This window comes from Amblyraja radiata, unplaced genomic scaffold (genome assembly GCF_010909765.2).
Source record: "Amblyraja radiata isolate CabotCenter1 unplaced genomic scaffold, sAmbRad1.1.pri S31, whole genome shotgun sequence".
In the NCBI taxonomy this organism is placed as follows: domain Eukaryota; kingdom Metazoa; phylum Chordata; class Chondrichthyes; order Rajiformes; family Rajidae; genus Amblyraja; species Amblyraja radiata.
In genome coordinates, this window is record NW_022630147.1 from 2191900 (window position 1) to 2207595 (window position 15696).

The window sequence follows — 15696 nt, forward strand, 5'->3', positions numbered from 1 at the left end:
GTCTTTCTGTCTGTCTGTCTGTCTGTCTGTCTGTCTGTCTGTCTGTCTGTCTGTCTGTCTGTCTGTCTGTCTGTCTGTGTCTGTCTGTCTGTCTGTCTGTCTGTCTGTCTGTCTGTCTGTCTGTCTGTCTGTCTGTCTGTCTGTCTGTCTGTCTGTCTGTCTGTATGTTATGATTCAAGATGATTTAAACGTCACACCTGTGTTGATGACGTCATTTACAGTCGGAATCCGAACGTCGTTGTGGAGAAGCGAACTCCGAATGAATGACGTTTGGTGAAGAACCTTCTGGAAACGCCTTCTTCTTCCCAGCGGGCAACGCGAGCGGGCGGGCGGGCGGGAAATAACGGGCGGCAACGGCTGGAGGCGCAGCGTCGACAAATGGGGGCGGGGTTAACGGGCGTTGAACAATTGATGGAGTTTACGGGCAAGAAGGTTCGGGAACAGTTCGACCGGGCGGTTCGTAGGAGGAGGGTGGAGCAGAGAGTGACACAGATGGACGGACAGACAGAGAGGGACACAGATGGAGGGAGACGGAGACTGACGGCGGAAATGCCGGGATCGCGCGTCGACAACGTCACTCGGCCTCGCGCCGTTTCCCGCGGCCCTTTGAAGCGGCGCCGCGCGCGGGAGAGATGGACAGCGGCCCCCACACGCGCCCTGGCCCCACACACACGCGCTCTGGCCCCACACACACGCGCCCTGGCCCCACACACACGCGCTCTGGCCCCACACACACGCGCTCTGGCCCCACACACACGCGCCCTGGCCCCACACACACGCGCTCTGGCCCCACACACACGCGCCCTGGCCCCACACACGCGCCCTGGCCCCACACACACGCGCTCTGGCCCCACACACACGCGCCCTGGCCCCACACACGCGCCCTGGCCCCACACACACGCGCTCTGGCCCCACACACACGCGCCCTGGCCCCACACACACGCGCTCTGGCCCCACACACACGCGCCCTGGCCCCACACACACGCGCCCTGGCCCCACACACGCGCCCTGGCCCCACACACACGCGCTCTGGCCCCACACACACGCGCCCTGGCCCCACACACGCGCCCTGGCCCCACACACACGCGCCCTGGCCCCACACACACGCGCTCTGGCCCCACACACACGCGCCCTGGCCCCACACACACGCGCTCTGGCCCCACACACACGCGCCCTGGCCCCACACACGCGCCCTGGCCCCACACACACGCGCTCTGGCCCCACACACACGCGCTCTGGCCCCACACACACGCGCTCTGGCCCCACACACACGCGCTCTGGCCCCACACACACGCGCTCTGGCCCCACACACACGCGCCCTGGCCCCACACACACGCGCTCTGGCCCCACACACAATGCAGCGGCGGCGGCGGCGGCAGCAACTTGGCTGCTTTAAATTCATGCTTGACTTCACCATCGCTTCCAACGGTCAGCTTAGCAGCGGTTAAGATCGGCGATCAACGGTTAGTGGGGGGGGGGGGTCGGGTGGAAAGAGGGGGATAATGAGTAAGAGGCGGGATGTTAACGGGCGTCGACGGCGGGGGAGGGGAGGAGGAGGCGGGTGGCCCGGCAGCGAGTGTAATACAGTTTATCCGCCCCCGAGCGAGTGTAATACAGTTTATCCGCCCGGGAGCGAGTGTAATACCGTTGTGGGGCCCGGGACCGAGTGTAATACAGTTGTGGGGGCCGGGAGCGAGTATAAACAGTTTATCCGCCCGGGAACGTGTGTAATACACTTATCCGCCCGGGAGCGAATGAAATACAGTTGTGGTGCCCTGGAGCGAATGTAATGCAGTTTATCCGCCCGGGAGCGATTGTAATACAGTTGTGGGGCCCGGGAGCGAGTGTAATACAGTTTATCCGCCCGGGAGCGAGTGTAATGCAGTTTATCCGCCCGGGAGCGAATGTAATACAGTTGTGGGGCCCGGGAGCGAGTGTAATACAGTTTATCCGCCCGGGAGCGGTTGTAATACAGTTGTGGGGCCCGGGAGCGAGTGTAATACAGTTTATCCGCCCGGGAGCGAGTGTAATACAGTTGTGGGGCCCGGGAGCGAGTGTAATACAGTTTATCCGCCCGGGAGCGAATGTAATACAGTTGTGGGGCCCTGGAGCGAGTGTAATGCAGTTTATCCGCCCGGGAGCGATTGTAATACAGTTGTGGGGCCCGGGAGCGAGTGTAATACAGTTTATCCGCCCGGGATCGAGTGTAATGCAGTTTATCCGCCCGGGAGCGAGTGTAATACAGTTGTGGGCAAAGATCGTGGGGGGCGGGAGCGATCGTCGGCAAGTTGGCGCTGGACGGGAGCGAGCGGCTTGCGGCTGCGCGCGCATGCTTGGGGAGGAGGAGCCTCGCGCGCTGAGGAGAAGTGGGAGGTGGAGGAGGGGTGGAGAGGAAGAGGGGGAGAGGTAGCAATGTTCCACAATTTTGAGATTTAAAAAATCAAGTCTGTAATTTATCCCATCCGATAAAGCATAAAAATTAGTTTAATTTGACACCTAATTCACTTTCATATCTTCAGTATTAAAAACGTTCTGGCCATTTTCAAACTGGGAAATAAGCATCTTGTTCCCTATTGCTTTTCCATTGACTGAACACAAAAGCTGTGATCGAGGACTGTGAAAAGCCTATAACTTTATTAAAAATTAAGAGAACTGAAATAATTGTTCAGTTATTATAGATTGAAGAATTTGAAACAAATATGAAACAATCTTACTTAGATGGATTGAAATTAAAGCATATAATTAGTTAGTTACCCAATTGTAGCTAATTACAAAATTCAATTACTAGATCTAAACATCTATCCATTTCTTAAGAATAGATTAACATTTTTAAATAGCCGAAGTGTCCAAATAACATTCACACAAGAATTCACAATATAACATAATTTTTTTATCTCATTGTTATGGATTTATAGGCCAAATGGAAAAAATTTAATGTTTAACATCTGTAAATTAATGGCCATTTAAATCAACTTGCGAGTGGGTTTTACTGGAACGGGACCATTTGGAACGCTGAGATGGTGGTGATTTAGACCCCCATATCGGCATTCCGGTTGGTATGGGGACTAAATCGCCGTTTCGCTACATAAAATGTGAACTAAATGCATCTTAAGGACCAGTTTTATACATAAAAATAAACGACTTTCTTTTACCGGCGTGACGGCTTTAGAAGCTGCTGACTCCAGCGTTGAAATTGTCGGGCGATTAAAAAAAAAGTCACAGAATGGCCGTCGTAACGATTCTTCAGCAAACGCTTGGACTCCGACAAAATATAATCCAGGACAAGGTAAGAGAAAATCGCGTTTTAACTCCGCCCCCCTCCCCCCCCTCAAACACGCCAAAATCGTGCACACAGCCAGTGGCAGAACTGCAGCGCTGCTGAAGGTAAGTATTGTAACGTACCAAGTTTATCCGCCCGGGAGCGAGTGTAATACAGTTGGGCCGCCCGGAGCGAGTGTAGTACAGTTTATCCGCCCGGGAGCGAGTGTAATACAGTTTAACCGCCCGGGAGCGAGTGTAATACAGTTGGGCCGCCCGGAGCCAGTGTAAAGGATGGTTTCAAAGCCCTCCGGTTCTTCCTCGACCAGAGAAGCAACCTGTACCCGGCCACTGACATTCTCCTCCGCCTAACGGAGCTGGGCCTTACCCTCAATAACTTCACGTTTGACTCCTCCCATTTCCTCCAAATACAAGGCGTAGCTATGGACACACGCATGGCCCCCAGCTATGCCTGCTTCTTTGTTGGTTACATCGAGCAATCCTTGCTCAATACGTACCAGGGCCCCATCCCCGACCTCTACCTCCGCTACATCGACGACTGCTTTGGTGCCACCTCCTGCACCTACACACAACTGACTGACTTCATCCACTTCACCACTAACTTTCATCCGGCACTCAAATACACCTGGACCATTTCCGACACTTCCCCACCATTCCTTGACCTCACTATCTCCATTCCAGGTGATAGACTTCTGACCGACATCCACTATAAACCCATTGACTCCAATGGCTATCTGGACTACACTTCTTCCCACCCTGCTTCCTGTAAAGACTCCATCCCGTACTCCCAATTCCTCCGTCTACACCGCATCTGCTCCCAGGAAGAGGTGTTCCACGCCAGGACATCTGAAATCTCCTAATTCTTCAGGAAACGGGGGTTCACCTCCTCCACCATAGATGAAGCTCGCACCAGGGTATCTTCCATACCCCGCAACACTGCTCTCTCCCCATCCCCCCACTTGCAACAAGGGCAGAGTCCCCCTAGTCCTCACCTTTCACCCCACCAGCTGTCACATACAAGTAATCCTCCGTCAGTTTCGCCACCTCCAACGTGACCCCACCACTCACCACATCTTCCCATCTCCCCCCATATCTGCCTTCCGCAAAGACTGCTCCCTTCATAACTCCCTTGTCAATTCTTCCCTTCCCTCCCGTACCACCCCATCCCCGGGCACTTTCCCTTGCAACCACAAGAAATGCAATACTTGTCCCTTTACCTCCCCCTCGACTCCATTCAAGGAAGCAAGCAGTCGTTCCTGGTGCGACAGAGGTTTACCTGCATTTCCTCCAACCTCATCTATTGCATCCGCTGCTCTAGATGTCAACAGATCTATATCGGAGAGACCAAGCGGAGATTGGGCGATCGTTTCGCCGAACACCTCCGCTCGGTCCGCAATAACCAACCTGACCTCCCTGTGGCTCAGCACTTCAACTCCCCCTCCCACTCCGTATCCGACCTCTCTGTCCTGAGTCTCCTCCATGGCCAGAGCGAGCAACATCGGAAATTGGAGGAACAGCGCCTCATATTCCGCTTGGGGAGTCTGCATCCTGCGGGCATGAACATTGAATTCTCCCAATTTTGTTAGCCCTTGCTGTCTCCTCCCCTACCTCAGCCCCCGGGCTCCTCCTCCTCCTTTTTTCTTCCTTCTCCCCGCCACCCCCTATCAGTCTGAAGAAGGGTTGCCTATTTCCTTCGCTCCATAGAATCTGCTGCACTCGCTGAGTTTCTCCAGCATTTTTGTGTACCTTCGATTTTCCAGCATCTGCAGTTCCTTCTTGAACACTGAAAGTAAGCATGCAGGTGCAGCAGGCACGGAAGAAAGCTAATCGCATGTTGGCTTTTATAGCAAGAGGAGTTGAGTTTAGGAGCAAGGAGGTCCTACTGCAGTTGTACCTGGCCCTAGTGACACCACACCTGGAGAATTGTGTGCAGTTTTGGTCTCCTAATTTGAGGAAGGACATTCCTGCAATTGAGGGAGTGCAGCGTAGGTTCATAAGGTTAATTCCTGGGATGGCGGGACTGACATATGTTGAAAGAATGGGCCGACTGGGTTTGTATTCACTGGAATTCACAAGGATGTGCGGGAATCTTATAGAATCGTATAAGATTAGTGAGGGATTGGACAGGGTAGAGGCAGGAAACATGTTCCCCATGTTAGGAGACTACAGAACTGTTAAGGTTCATTTCTTAAAACAGTAAATATCCTGAAATCAGAGGGAGAGGAGCCTGAGGTCGTGGTACATATAGGTACCAATGACATAGGTAAAAACAGGGAAGAGGTCCTGAAGGGAGGATTTAGGGAGTTGGGAGGAGAGTTAAGGAAAAGAACCAAAAAGGTAACAATCTCAGGATTACTGCCTGTGCCACGCGACAGTGAGAGTAGGAATGGAGCGAGGTGGAGGATAAATGCGTGGCTGAAGGACTGGTGCAGAGGGCAGGGATTCAAGTTTCTGGATCATTGGGACTTCTTTTGGGGAAGGTGGGACATGTACAGAAAGGATGGGTTGCACTTGAACCCGAGGGGGACCAATATCCTGGCGGGGAAATTTGCAAAGGCTACTGGGGAAACTTTAAACTAGAATGGTTGGGGCGAGGGACTCAAATAGAGAAAGCTAGTAGACAGAATGGGAGGCAGGAAGCAGAAAAGGGAAGCACTCGGACACAAGAGGAGAAAGAAGAAAAAGGAAATAAACAGAGAATAAGAGGCGGGGGGTTTCTTAAATGTGCATATTTTGATGCTAGGAGCATTGTAAGAAAGGTGGCTGAGCTTAGAGTCTGGATAAACACCTGGAAGTATGATGTTGTGGCGATCAGTGAAACATGGTTACAGGAGGGCTGTGATTGGAAACTAAATATTCCAAACTTTCGTAGCTTCAGGTGTGATAGAATTGGAGGGGCAAGAGGTGGAGGTGTTGCATTGCTAGTCAGGGAAGATATTACAGCAGTGCGTTGGCAGGATAGATTGGAGGGCTCATCTAGGGAGGCTATTTGGGTGGAACTGAGAAGTGGCAAAGGTGTAGCAACACTTATAGGGGTGTATTATAGACCGCCAAATGAGGATCGAGAATTAGAAGAGCAAACATGTAAGGAGTTAGCAGATATTAGTAGTAAGCACAAGGTAGTGATTGTGGCAGATTTCAACTTTCCACACATAGACTGGGAAACACATTCTGTAAATGGGCTGGATGGTTTGGAATTTGTAAAATGTGTGCAGCATAGATTTTTGCAGCAATACATAGAGGTACCTACTAGAGGAGGGGCAGTGCTGGACCTCCTGTTAGGAAATGAGACGGGACAGGTGGCGGAGGTATGCGTTGGGGAGCACTTCGGGTCCAGTGATCACAATACCATTAGTTTCAATATAATTATGGAGAGGGTCAGAACTGGACCTAGGGTTGAGATTTTTGATTGGAGAAAGGCTAACTTTGATGAGATGCGAAATGATTTAAAAGGGGTGAACAGGGACATTTTGTTTTATGGGAAATATGTAGACGAGAAATGGAGGACATTTAAAGGGGAAATTTTAAGAGTACAGAATCTTTATGTTCCTGTTCCGTTGAAAGGAAACAGTAAAAATTGGAAAGAGCCCTGGTTTTCAAGGGAAATTGGACATCTTATTCGGAAAAAGAGGGAGATCTACAATAATTATAGGCAGCATGAAGTAAATGATTTGCTTGAGGAGTATAAGGAATGTAAAAAGAATCTTAAGAAAGAAATTAGAAAAGCTAAAAGAAGACATGAGGTTGCTTAGGCAAGCAAGGTGAAAGTAAATCCAAAGGGTTTCTACAGCTTTATTAATAGCAAAAGGATAACGAGGGATAAAAGTGGTCCATTGGAGAGACAGAGTGGACAGCTATCTGCAGAGCCAAAAGAGATGGGGGAGATATTGAACAATTTCTTTTATTCGGTATTCACCAAGGAGAAGGATATTAAATTATGTGAGGTAAGGGAAACTAGTAGAGTAGCTATGGATACTATGAGTTTCAAAGTAAAAGAAGTACTGACACTTTTGAAAAATATAAAAGTGGATAAGTCTCCAGGTCCTGACAGGATATTCCCTAGGACATTGAGGGAAGTTAGTGTAGAAATAGCCGGGGCTGTGACAGAAATATTTCAAATTTCATTAGAAATGGGAATAGTCCCAGAGGATTGGCGTACTGCGCATGTTGTTCCATTGTTTAAAAAGTGTTCTAAGAGTAAACCTAGCAATTATAGACCTGTTAGATTGACTTCAGTGGTGGGCAAATTAATGGAAAAGATACTTAGAGATAATATATATAAGCATATAACCATATAACCATATAACAATTACAGCACGGAAACAGGCCATCTCGACCCTTCTAGTCCGTGCCGAACACGTATTCTCCCCTAGTCCCATATACCTGCGCTCAGACCATAACCCTCCATTCCTTTCCCGTCCATATAACTATCCAATTTATTTTTAAATGATAAAAACGAACCTGCCTCCACCACTTCCACTGGAAGCTCATTCCACACCGCTACCACTCTCTGAGTAAAGAAGTTCCCCCTCATGTTACCCCTAAACTTCTGTCCCTTAATTCTCAAGTCATATCCCCTTGTTTGAAACTTCCCTACTCTCAGTGGGAGAAGCTTATCCACGTCAACTATGTCTATCCCTCTCATCATTTTAAAGACCTCTATCAAGTCCCCCCTTAACCTTCTGCGCTCCAAGGAATAAAGCCCTAACTTGTTCAACCTTTCTCTGTAACTTAGTTGCTGAAACCCAGGCAACATTCTAGTAAATCTCTTCTGTACTCTCTCTATTTTGTTGACGTCCTTCCTATAATTAGGCGACCAAAATTGTACACCATACTCCAGAATTGGCCTCACCAATGCCTTGTACAATTTTAACATTACATCCCAACTTCTATACTCAATGCTCTGATTTATAAAGGCCAGCACACCAAAAGCTTTCTTTACCACCCTATCTACATTAGATTCCACTTTCAGGGAACTGTGCACAGTTATTCCCAGATCCCTCTGTTCACCTGCATTCTTCAATTCCCTACCATTTACCATGTACTTCCTATTTTGATTTGTCCTGCCAAGATGTAGCACCTCACACTTATCAGCATTAAACTCCATCTGCCATCTTTCAGCCCACTCTTCCAACTGGCATAAATCCCTCTGTAGACTTTGAAAATCTATTTAATTATCCACAACCCCTCCTATCTTGTTATCATCGGCATAGTTACTAATCCAATTTACCACACCATCATCCAGATCATTGATGTACATGACAAACAACAGTGGACCCAACACAGATCCCTGTGGCACCCCACTAGTCACTGGCTTCCAACCTGACAAACAACCATCCACCATTACTCTCTGGCATCTCCCATTCAGCCACTGTTGAATCCATCTTGCTACTCCACCATTAATACCCAACAATTGAACATTCTTAACCAACCTTCCGTGAGGAACCTTGTCAAAGGCCTTACTGAAGTCCATATATACAACATTCACTGCTTTACCCTCATCAATTTCCCGAGTAACCTCTTCAAAAAATTCAAGAAGATTAGTCAAACACGACCTTCCAGGCACAAATCCATGTTGACTGTTCCTAATCAGACCCTGTTTATCCAGATGCTTATATATATTATCTCTAAGTATCCTTTCCATTAATTTGCCCACCACTGACGTCAAACTAACAGGTCTATAATTGCTATGTTTACTCTTAGACCCCTTTTTAAACAATGGAACAACATGCGCAGTACGCCAATCCTCCGGCACTATTCCCGTTTCTAAGCATCTGGATAAACAGGGTCTGATTAGGAACAGTCAACATGGATTGGTGCCTGGAAGATCATGTTTGACTAATCTTCTTGAATTTTTTGAAGAGGTTACTAGGGAAATTGACGAGGTTAAAGCAGTGGATGTTGTCTATATGGACTTTAGTAAGGCCTTTGACAAGGTTCCTCATGGAAGGTTGGTTAAGAAGGTTCAACTGTTGGGTATAAATGCAGGAGTAGCAAGATGAATTCAACAGTGGCTGAATGGCAGACGCCAGAGGGTAATGGTGGATGGCTGTTTGTCGGGTTGGAGGCAGGTGACTGGTGGGGTGCCTCAGGGATCTGTGTTGGGTCCTTTGTTGTTTGTCATGTACATCAATGATCTGGATGAAGGTGTGGTAAATTGGATTAGTAAGTATGCAGATGATACCAAGATAGTGGATAATGAAGAGGATTTCCAAAGTCTACAGAGTGATTTAGGCCATTTGGAAGAATGGGCTGAAAGATGGCAGATGGTGTTTAATGCTGATAAAAATGTGAGGTGCTACACCTTGGCAGGACAAATCAAAATAGGACGTACATGGTAAATGGTAGGGAATTGAAGAATGCAGTTGAACAGAGGGATCTGGGAATAACCGTGCATAGTTCCTTGAAGGTGGAATCTCATATAGATAGGGTGGTAAAGAAAGCTTTTGGTATGCTAGCCTATATAAATCAGAGCATTGAGTATAGAAGCTGGGATGTAATGTTAAAATTGTACAAGGCATTGATGAGACCAAATCTGGAGTATGGTGTACAATTTTGGTCGCCCAATTATAGGAAGGATGTCAACAAAATAGAGAGAGTACAGAGGAGATTTACTATTATGTTGCCTGGGTTTCAACAACTAAGTTACAGAGAAAGGTTGAATAAGTTAGGTCTTTATTCTCTGGAGCGCAGAAGGTTAAGGGGGGACTTGATAGAGGTCTTTAAAATAATGAGAGGGATAGACAGAGTTGATGTGGACAAGCTTTTCCCTTTGAGAATAGGGAAGATTCAAACAAGAGGACATGACTTCAGAATTAAGTGACAGAAGTTTAGGGGTAACATGAGGAGGAACTTCTTTACTCAGAGAGTGGTAGCGGTGTGGAATGAGCTTCCAGTGGAAGTGGTGGAGACAGGTTCGTTGGTATAATTTAAAAATAAATTGGATAGGCAATTGGATGAGAAGGGAATGGAGGGTTATGGTATGAGTGCAGGCAGGTGGGACTAAGGGAAAATAATTGTTCGGCACGGACTTGTAGGGCCGAGATGACCTGTTTCCGTGCTGTAATTGTTCTATGGTTATATGGTTATATGGTTAAACTCACAATATGTTAGATCAACCAACACAAGCTTTACTGATCATTTAGCTGGCGAGAGTGCCAGGGGATACAAAGTCAAGTATGCGACACATACTTAACCCTCCTCTAATGAACAAAGACATACAGCATCTTTTTATTTTGGAAACGTGGTCACATGTTTAGACAGAGTTGGAGCAATGACGTCTAACACATCAATCACAGAGTATACCCATTCAAAGCAGTCTTGTCACTTACACAATACTTCTCATGCTATGGTTATATCGATCACAAACTTTAGTTACAAACCCCCAAACAACAGTAACTTAGTCAAAGGACTATCATCTGCAGTACCTTCTTAAACAATGTAAGGATCTGTATCAATTACCCACAGAAGTTCCTGTTTACAGAGACCCAACTCCAAAGGAAACACGTCCTCTCTCAAGGCATCTGTTGACAGAAGCCAGCACCTTCTCAGGAAACACATCCTCTCCCACCATTGTCAATATCTTTTGCTTGGGCACAACAGGAAGCAGCTTGGATGCAGTTTGAATTCTGGCCTCCAATTTCCTGATCACCCAGCTCATCTACAGCACAGAATTACAAAGCTTCAGAACCCAAAACCCAAAGAAGTCAAATTAATCTTTACTTAATAAAATACCTTACGTTATAATTTATATTATATAACTAGGATATTATCGGAACCAGGTGCCACAGTTTAAGAATAAGGGGTAGGACATTTAGGACTGAGATGAGGAGAAGCTTTTTCACCCGGGGATTTGTGAATCTGTGGGATTCTCTGCCACAGAAGGCAGTGGAGGCCAATTCACTGGATATTTCAACAGAGAGTTAGTTCAGTTCACATTTACATTCACATGCACCAATTGAGGTACAGTGATATTTCAGTTCCCATACAGCCATACTAAGTAAAAAGCAACAAGACACACAGTCACATAATATAAAAATGTAACAGAAACATCCACCACAGTGGAATCCACATTCCTCACTGTGATGGAAAGTAATACATTTCAATCACCTTCCTCGTTTGTTCACCTGTGGTCGGGGCTGTTGAACCCTCCGCAGTCGCCGCTGCCGACGGTCCGATGTCCGAAGCCGTCAAGTAGGGATGATGGAAACTCCGGCGTCGGGAAGGATTGGAACACTCCGCAGCATGGAGCTCCCGAGTCGGCCTCTTCTTACCGGAGACCGCGGGCTTCACGGTGTTAAAGTCCACAGACCCCGAGGTTGGAGCTCCTCACGGGCGATACTCGGCAAAGGAGAAAAATCTAATCTCCGTCGAGGTAAGTGACTGAAAAGGGTTTCCCCCCGCCCCCCCAATGAAAAAACCCCAAGAAACACTAAAACATACTTTTAAAACATGCTTAAAATACGGGAGGCGGTGACTCCGGATTAATCCTGACGCCTTTCGCCAGCGAGAAGAAGACAGGAATGACGAAGAGATGGCCCACGAGGGAGAGGGGGGATGTCCATTTAATTTGGTGAATTCAATGTTCATGTCATTGGGCTGATAGTTATGAGGTGCTGTCCCTCCAGTTTGCGTGTCACCTCACTCTGGCAATGGAGGAGGCCCAGGACAGAAAGACCAGTGTGGGAGTGGGAAGTGGAGTTAAAATGGTTGGCAACCGGGAGACCCAGCAGGTCTTGGCGGACCGAGTGCAAGTGTAAGGTGAAATGCACGCCTAGTCTAGATACAAGGAACAGCAGATGCTGGTTTACAAAAAGTGACACAATTTCCTGGAGTAACTTGCACCTCTGGAGAGCATGGACATGCAACATTCTAGGTCAGGACCCTTCTTCAGACTGCTTGTTGTGGGGGGTGGAGAAAGTTGGAAAGGAGAGGTGGGAGTGGTCGCCTTATATTCCCTTCCCTCTACAGATGCGGCCTGACCCACTGAGTTCCTCCACCGCTTTAGAGGGAATGGCTAGACAACATTTTGTGCCAGGACCCTTATTCGGACTGATTAGAGAGGGTGGGTGGAGGAAGCTGGAAAAGAGAGATGGGCGCTGGACAAAGCCTGGCGAGTGATAGGTGAATACAAAATTCTGGTGTAACTCAGCAGGACAAGCAGCATCTATAGAGAGAAGGAATTGGTGATGTTGCAGGTTGAGACACTTCTTCAGAAGTGATAGGTGGATATAGGTGAGGGAGACACAAGAAACTGCAGATGCTGGAATCTTGCATAGAACATAATCTAGTTAGATGCACAGAATCTCTTGCCCAGAGTGGGGGAATCGAGGACCAGAGGACATGGGTTCAAGGTGAAGAGGAAAAGATTTAATAGGAATCTGAGGGGTAACTTTTCAACAGAGCGTGGTGGGTGTATGGAAGAAGCTGCCGGAGGAGATAGTTGAGGCTGGGACTATCGCAACATTTAAGAAACAGTTATAGTCAGGTACATAGATAGGCCAGGGTTGGAGGTATATGGACCAAATGCAGGCAGGTGGGACTAGTGTAGCCGGGACATGTTGGTCGGCGTGGGCAAGTTGGGCCGTAGGCCCTGTTTCCACACTGTATCACTCTACGACTCTAACACGAAGTGCTGCAGTAACTCAGCAGGTCAGGCAGCATCTGTTGAGAAAATGGATAGGTGACGTTTCACAGATTGCTGGAGTAACTCAGCGGGTCAGGCAGCATCTGTGGAGAACATGGATAGCTGATGTTTCACACAGTGTTGGAGTAACTCAGCGGGTCAGGCAGCATCTGTGGAGAACATGGATAGGTGACGTTTCACAGAGTGTTGGAGTAACTCAGCGGGTCAGGCAGCAACTGCGGAGAACATGAATAGGCGACATTTCGGGTCAGGACCCATCTTCAGGCAGATGAGTGAAGTAAGTGACAGAGGCGAGGGAAAATAAGGAGATAAAAGGATGTGAGATAAGGAGAGAGGAATGTATATGTGCAGCTTTAAGGGACATTGGTCAGGTAGCATTTGGAGTATTGCATACAGTTCTTGTGACTCCATTACAGGACTGATGTGGAGGCTTAGGGGATGGTGCAGAGATGGTTAACCAGAATGGTTTAAAAACATGGAACTGCAGATGCTGGTTCACAAAAAAAGGACAGAAGATGCTGGAGTAACTCAGAGGGACAGGCAGCATCTCTGGAGAGAAAGACTGGATGAGATTTCGGGTCAAGACTGAGGGGAGTCTCGACCAGAAACGTTACCTTTTCCTTCCAGCATTTTGTGTTTACCTAAACAGCAGATATCTATCCACGTGGCGGTGTCCCAGCAGGCCGGAGGAGCGGGCAAAGGCCTTGCGACAGAGCGGGTAGGTGAAGGGGCGCTGCCCGATGTGGACTCGCCGGTGCTCCAGCAGTTGGTCAAGGCGGGTGAAGCCCTTACCACAGGACGGGCAGGGGAAGGGACGCTGTGGGTATGCCGGTGCTGCTACAGGCTGGACATGCGGGTGTGGGTGCGCTGGTGCTTCAGCAGGGAGCAGCCCTTGCCGCACTGGGCGCAGTTGTAGGGATGCTCGCCGGTGTGGGTGCGCTGGTGCACCAGTAGGTTGATGGAGGTGGTGAAGCTCTTTTGTATTGTATTGTATTGTATTCAAATTTATTGTCATTGTCCCAATTAGAGACAAGGAAATGAATTTCCCTCTACAGTCAGTATCATAAAAATAAATAAATAATAAATAATAAAACATATTAAAAATAAAATAGAATTTAAAAAAAAGCACAAACACAGAAAGTCCACGACACAACATAACACAATGGCACCAAGGTGAGGAAGGCACCATAGTCCAGCCAGCCTCCCCTCCGATCTTCCCAGATGTTCACCCGTGGTCGGGGCCTTCCGAGCACCCGCAGTCGCCACCCCGGGCGGCCCGATGCTCAGACCCTCTCGCCGGGCTGATGGAACGCCGACGCCGAACCCCGATGGTGAAAATCCTCCTCAGTGGCCCGGACCTCCCGATCAGCCGCCTCCCATCGGAGTCCGCAGCTCCCGAGTCCGCAGGCCGAGCCGGGCAGAGTCGCAGGACCCCACGATGTTTGTCAGCGCCGCCCGCGTTGGGAGCTCCGCGAACCACAGCTCCAGGATGTCGGTGCCGCAGGTAAGGCATCGCCAGCCCCGCGATGTATCAGCGCTGTCCCGCCGCTGCTGGAGCTCTGGTCGGTCCAGACAGGAAAGGCCGCGCCAATCCAGTAGGTAGGCCGCTGGGGGGGGGGGGGGGGGGGGGACGAGGACGCGACTCGAATAATAGTCGCGTCCTCTCCAGGAAGCGACTGAAGGACGGTATCCCCCTTACCGTACCCTCTTCCCCCACATTAAAACATTAAAAAAAACATAAAAAACACACTTCAACATAACAAAAAAAAACGAAAAAACAAAAAGATACCGGGCTGAAGGTGGAGGCAGCTGGCACCGGCGCCACCGGAAGTACAATGTGTAGGTGTAGGGTTCGCTGGTGGAACAGCATTTTGCTGGAGGTGGTGAAGCACTTGCCGCACTGGATGCAGGTGCAGGGACGCTCGCCGGTGTGGGTGCGTTGGTGCTCCAGAAGGTCCCTGCATTTGGTGAAGGCCTTGCCGCTCAGGGCACAGGTGTAGGGGCGCTCGCCGGTGTGGGTGCGTTGGTGCTGCAGCAAGTTGCTGTATTCGGTGAAACCTTTGCCGCACTGGGCGCAGGTGTAGGGGCGCTCGCCGGTGTGGGTGCGCTGGTGCGTCAGCAGGTGGCTGGACTGGGTGAAGCACTTGCTGCACTGGGTACAGGTGTAGGGGCGCTCAATGCTGTGCACCTGCTGGTGCTCCCACAGCCCCGACAACTGGGTAAAGCTCTTGCCACATGTGGAGCAGCCATAGGGCTTCTCGCCCGTGTGAACCCGCCGGTGGGCCGCCAGGACATTGGCCATCTTGAAACTCTTTTCGCACTCCGAGCAGTCGAAGGGGCGTTGTGCCGTGTGCACCCGCCGGTGGGCCTCCAGCTGGCTCGGGCTCCAGCAGGCCGTGCCACACACGTCGCACTCATAATGCTTCTTCTTGTTGTGCCCCGTCATGTGGTCCTCCACCGAAGCTCAGCCCCTCGAAGCTCAGCCCGCACACGGAGCAGATGGGGGGCTCACCGGCACCCTGGCCACCCTCATTTTGCCGCTCACGTCCCTGTCTCTCCGTCCACAGCAACGGCTCCTAAGCCCTGCAGGAGGGGAACACAGCGGGTCAACAAACTGGCAAACAGGACATTACTAGCACATATTGAGTGTTTTTATGTTGGAGGAAACCGTTATATAATTCTGCGCGGCACACTGGTGGCACTGCGGTACAGTTGCCGCCTCACCGCCAGAGACCAGGGGTCGATCCTGACTACGGGTGCTGCCTGTGCGG

At 49.4% G+C, this 15696-nt stretch overlaps 1 protein-coding gene across 1 annotated transcript; it reads right to left on the minus strand.

Moving 5' to 3' along the window:
• Positions 1 to 211: 211 nt before the first annotated feature.
• On the minus strand, positions 212 to 15441 carry LOC116969373 (zinc finger protein 239-like). The gene is made up of 3 exons (XM_033016237.1): positions 14797 to 15441; positions 13816 to 13880; positions 212 to 357 (listed from the first exon to the last, which is right to left on the minus strand). Exons 1-3 carry the CDS (start codon positions 15369 to 15371, stop codon positions 212 to 214), a joined length of 786 nt encoding a protein of 261 aa, XP_032872128.1. The 5' UTR covers positions 15372 to 15441.
• Between the last annotated feature and the right edge of the window lie 255 nt (positions 15442 to 15696).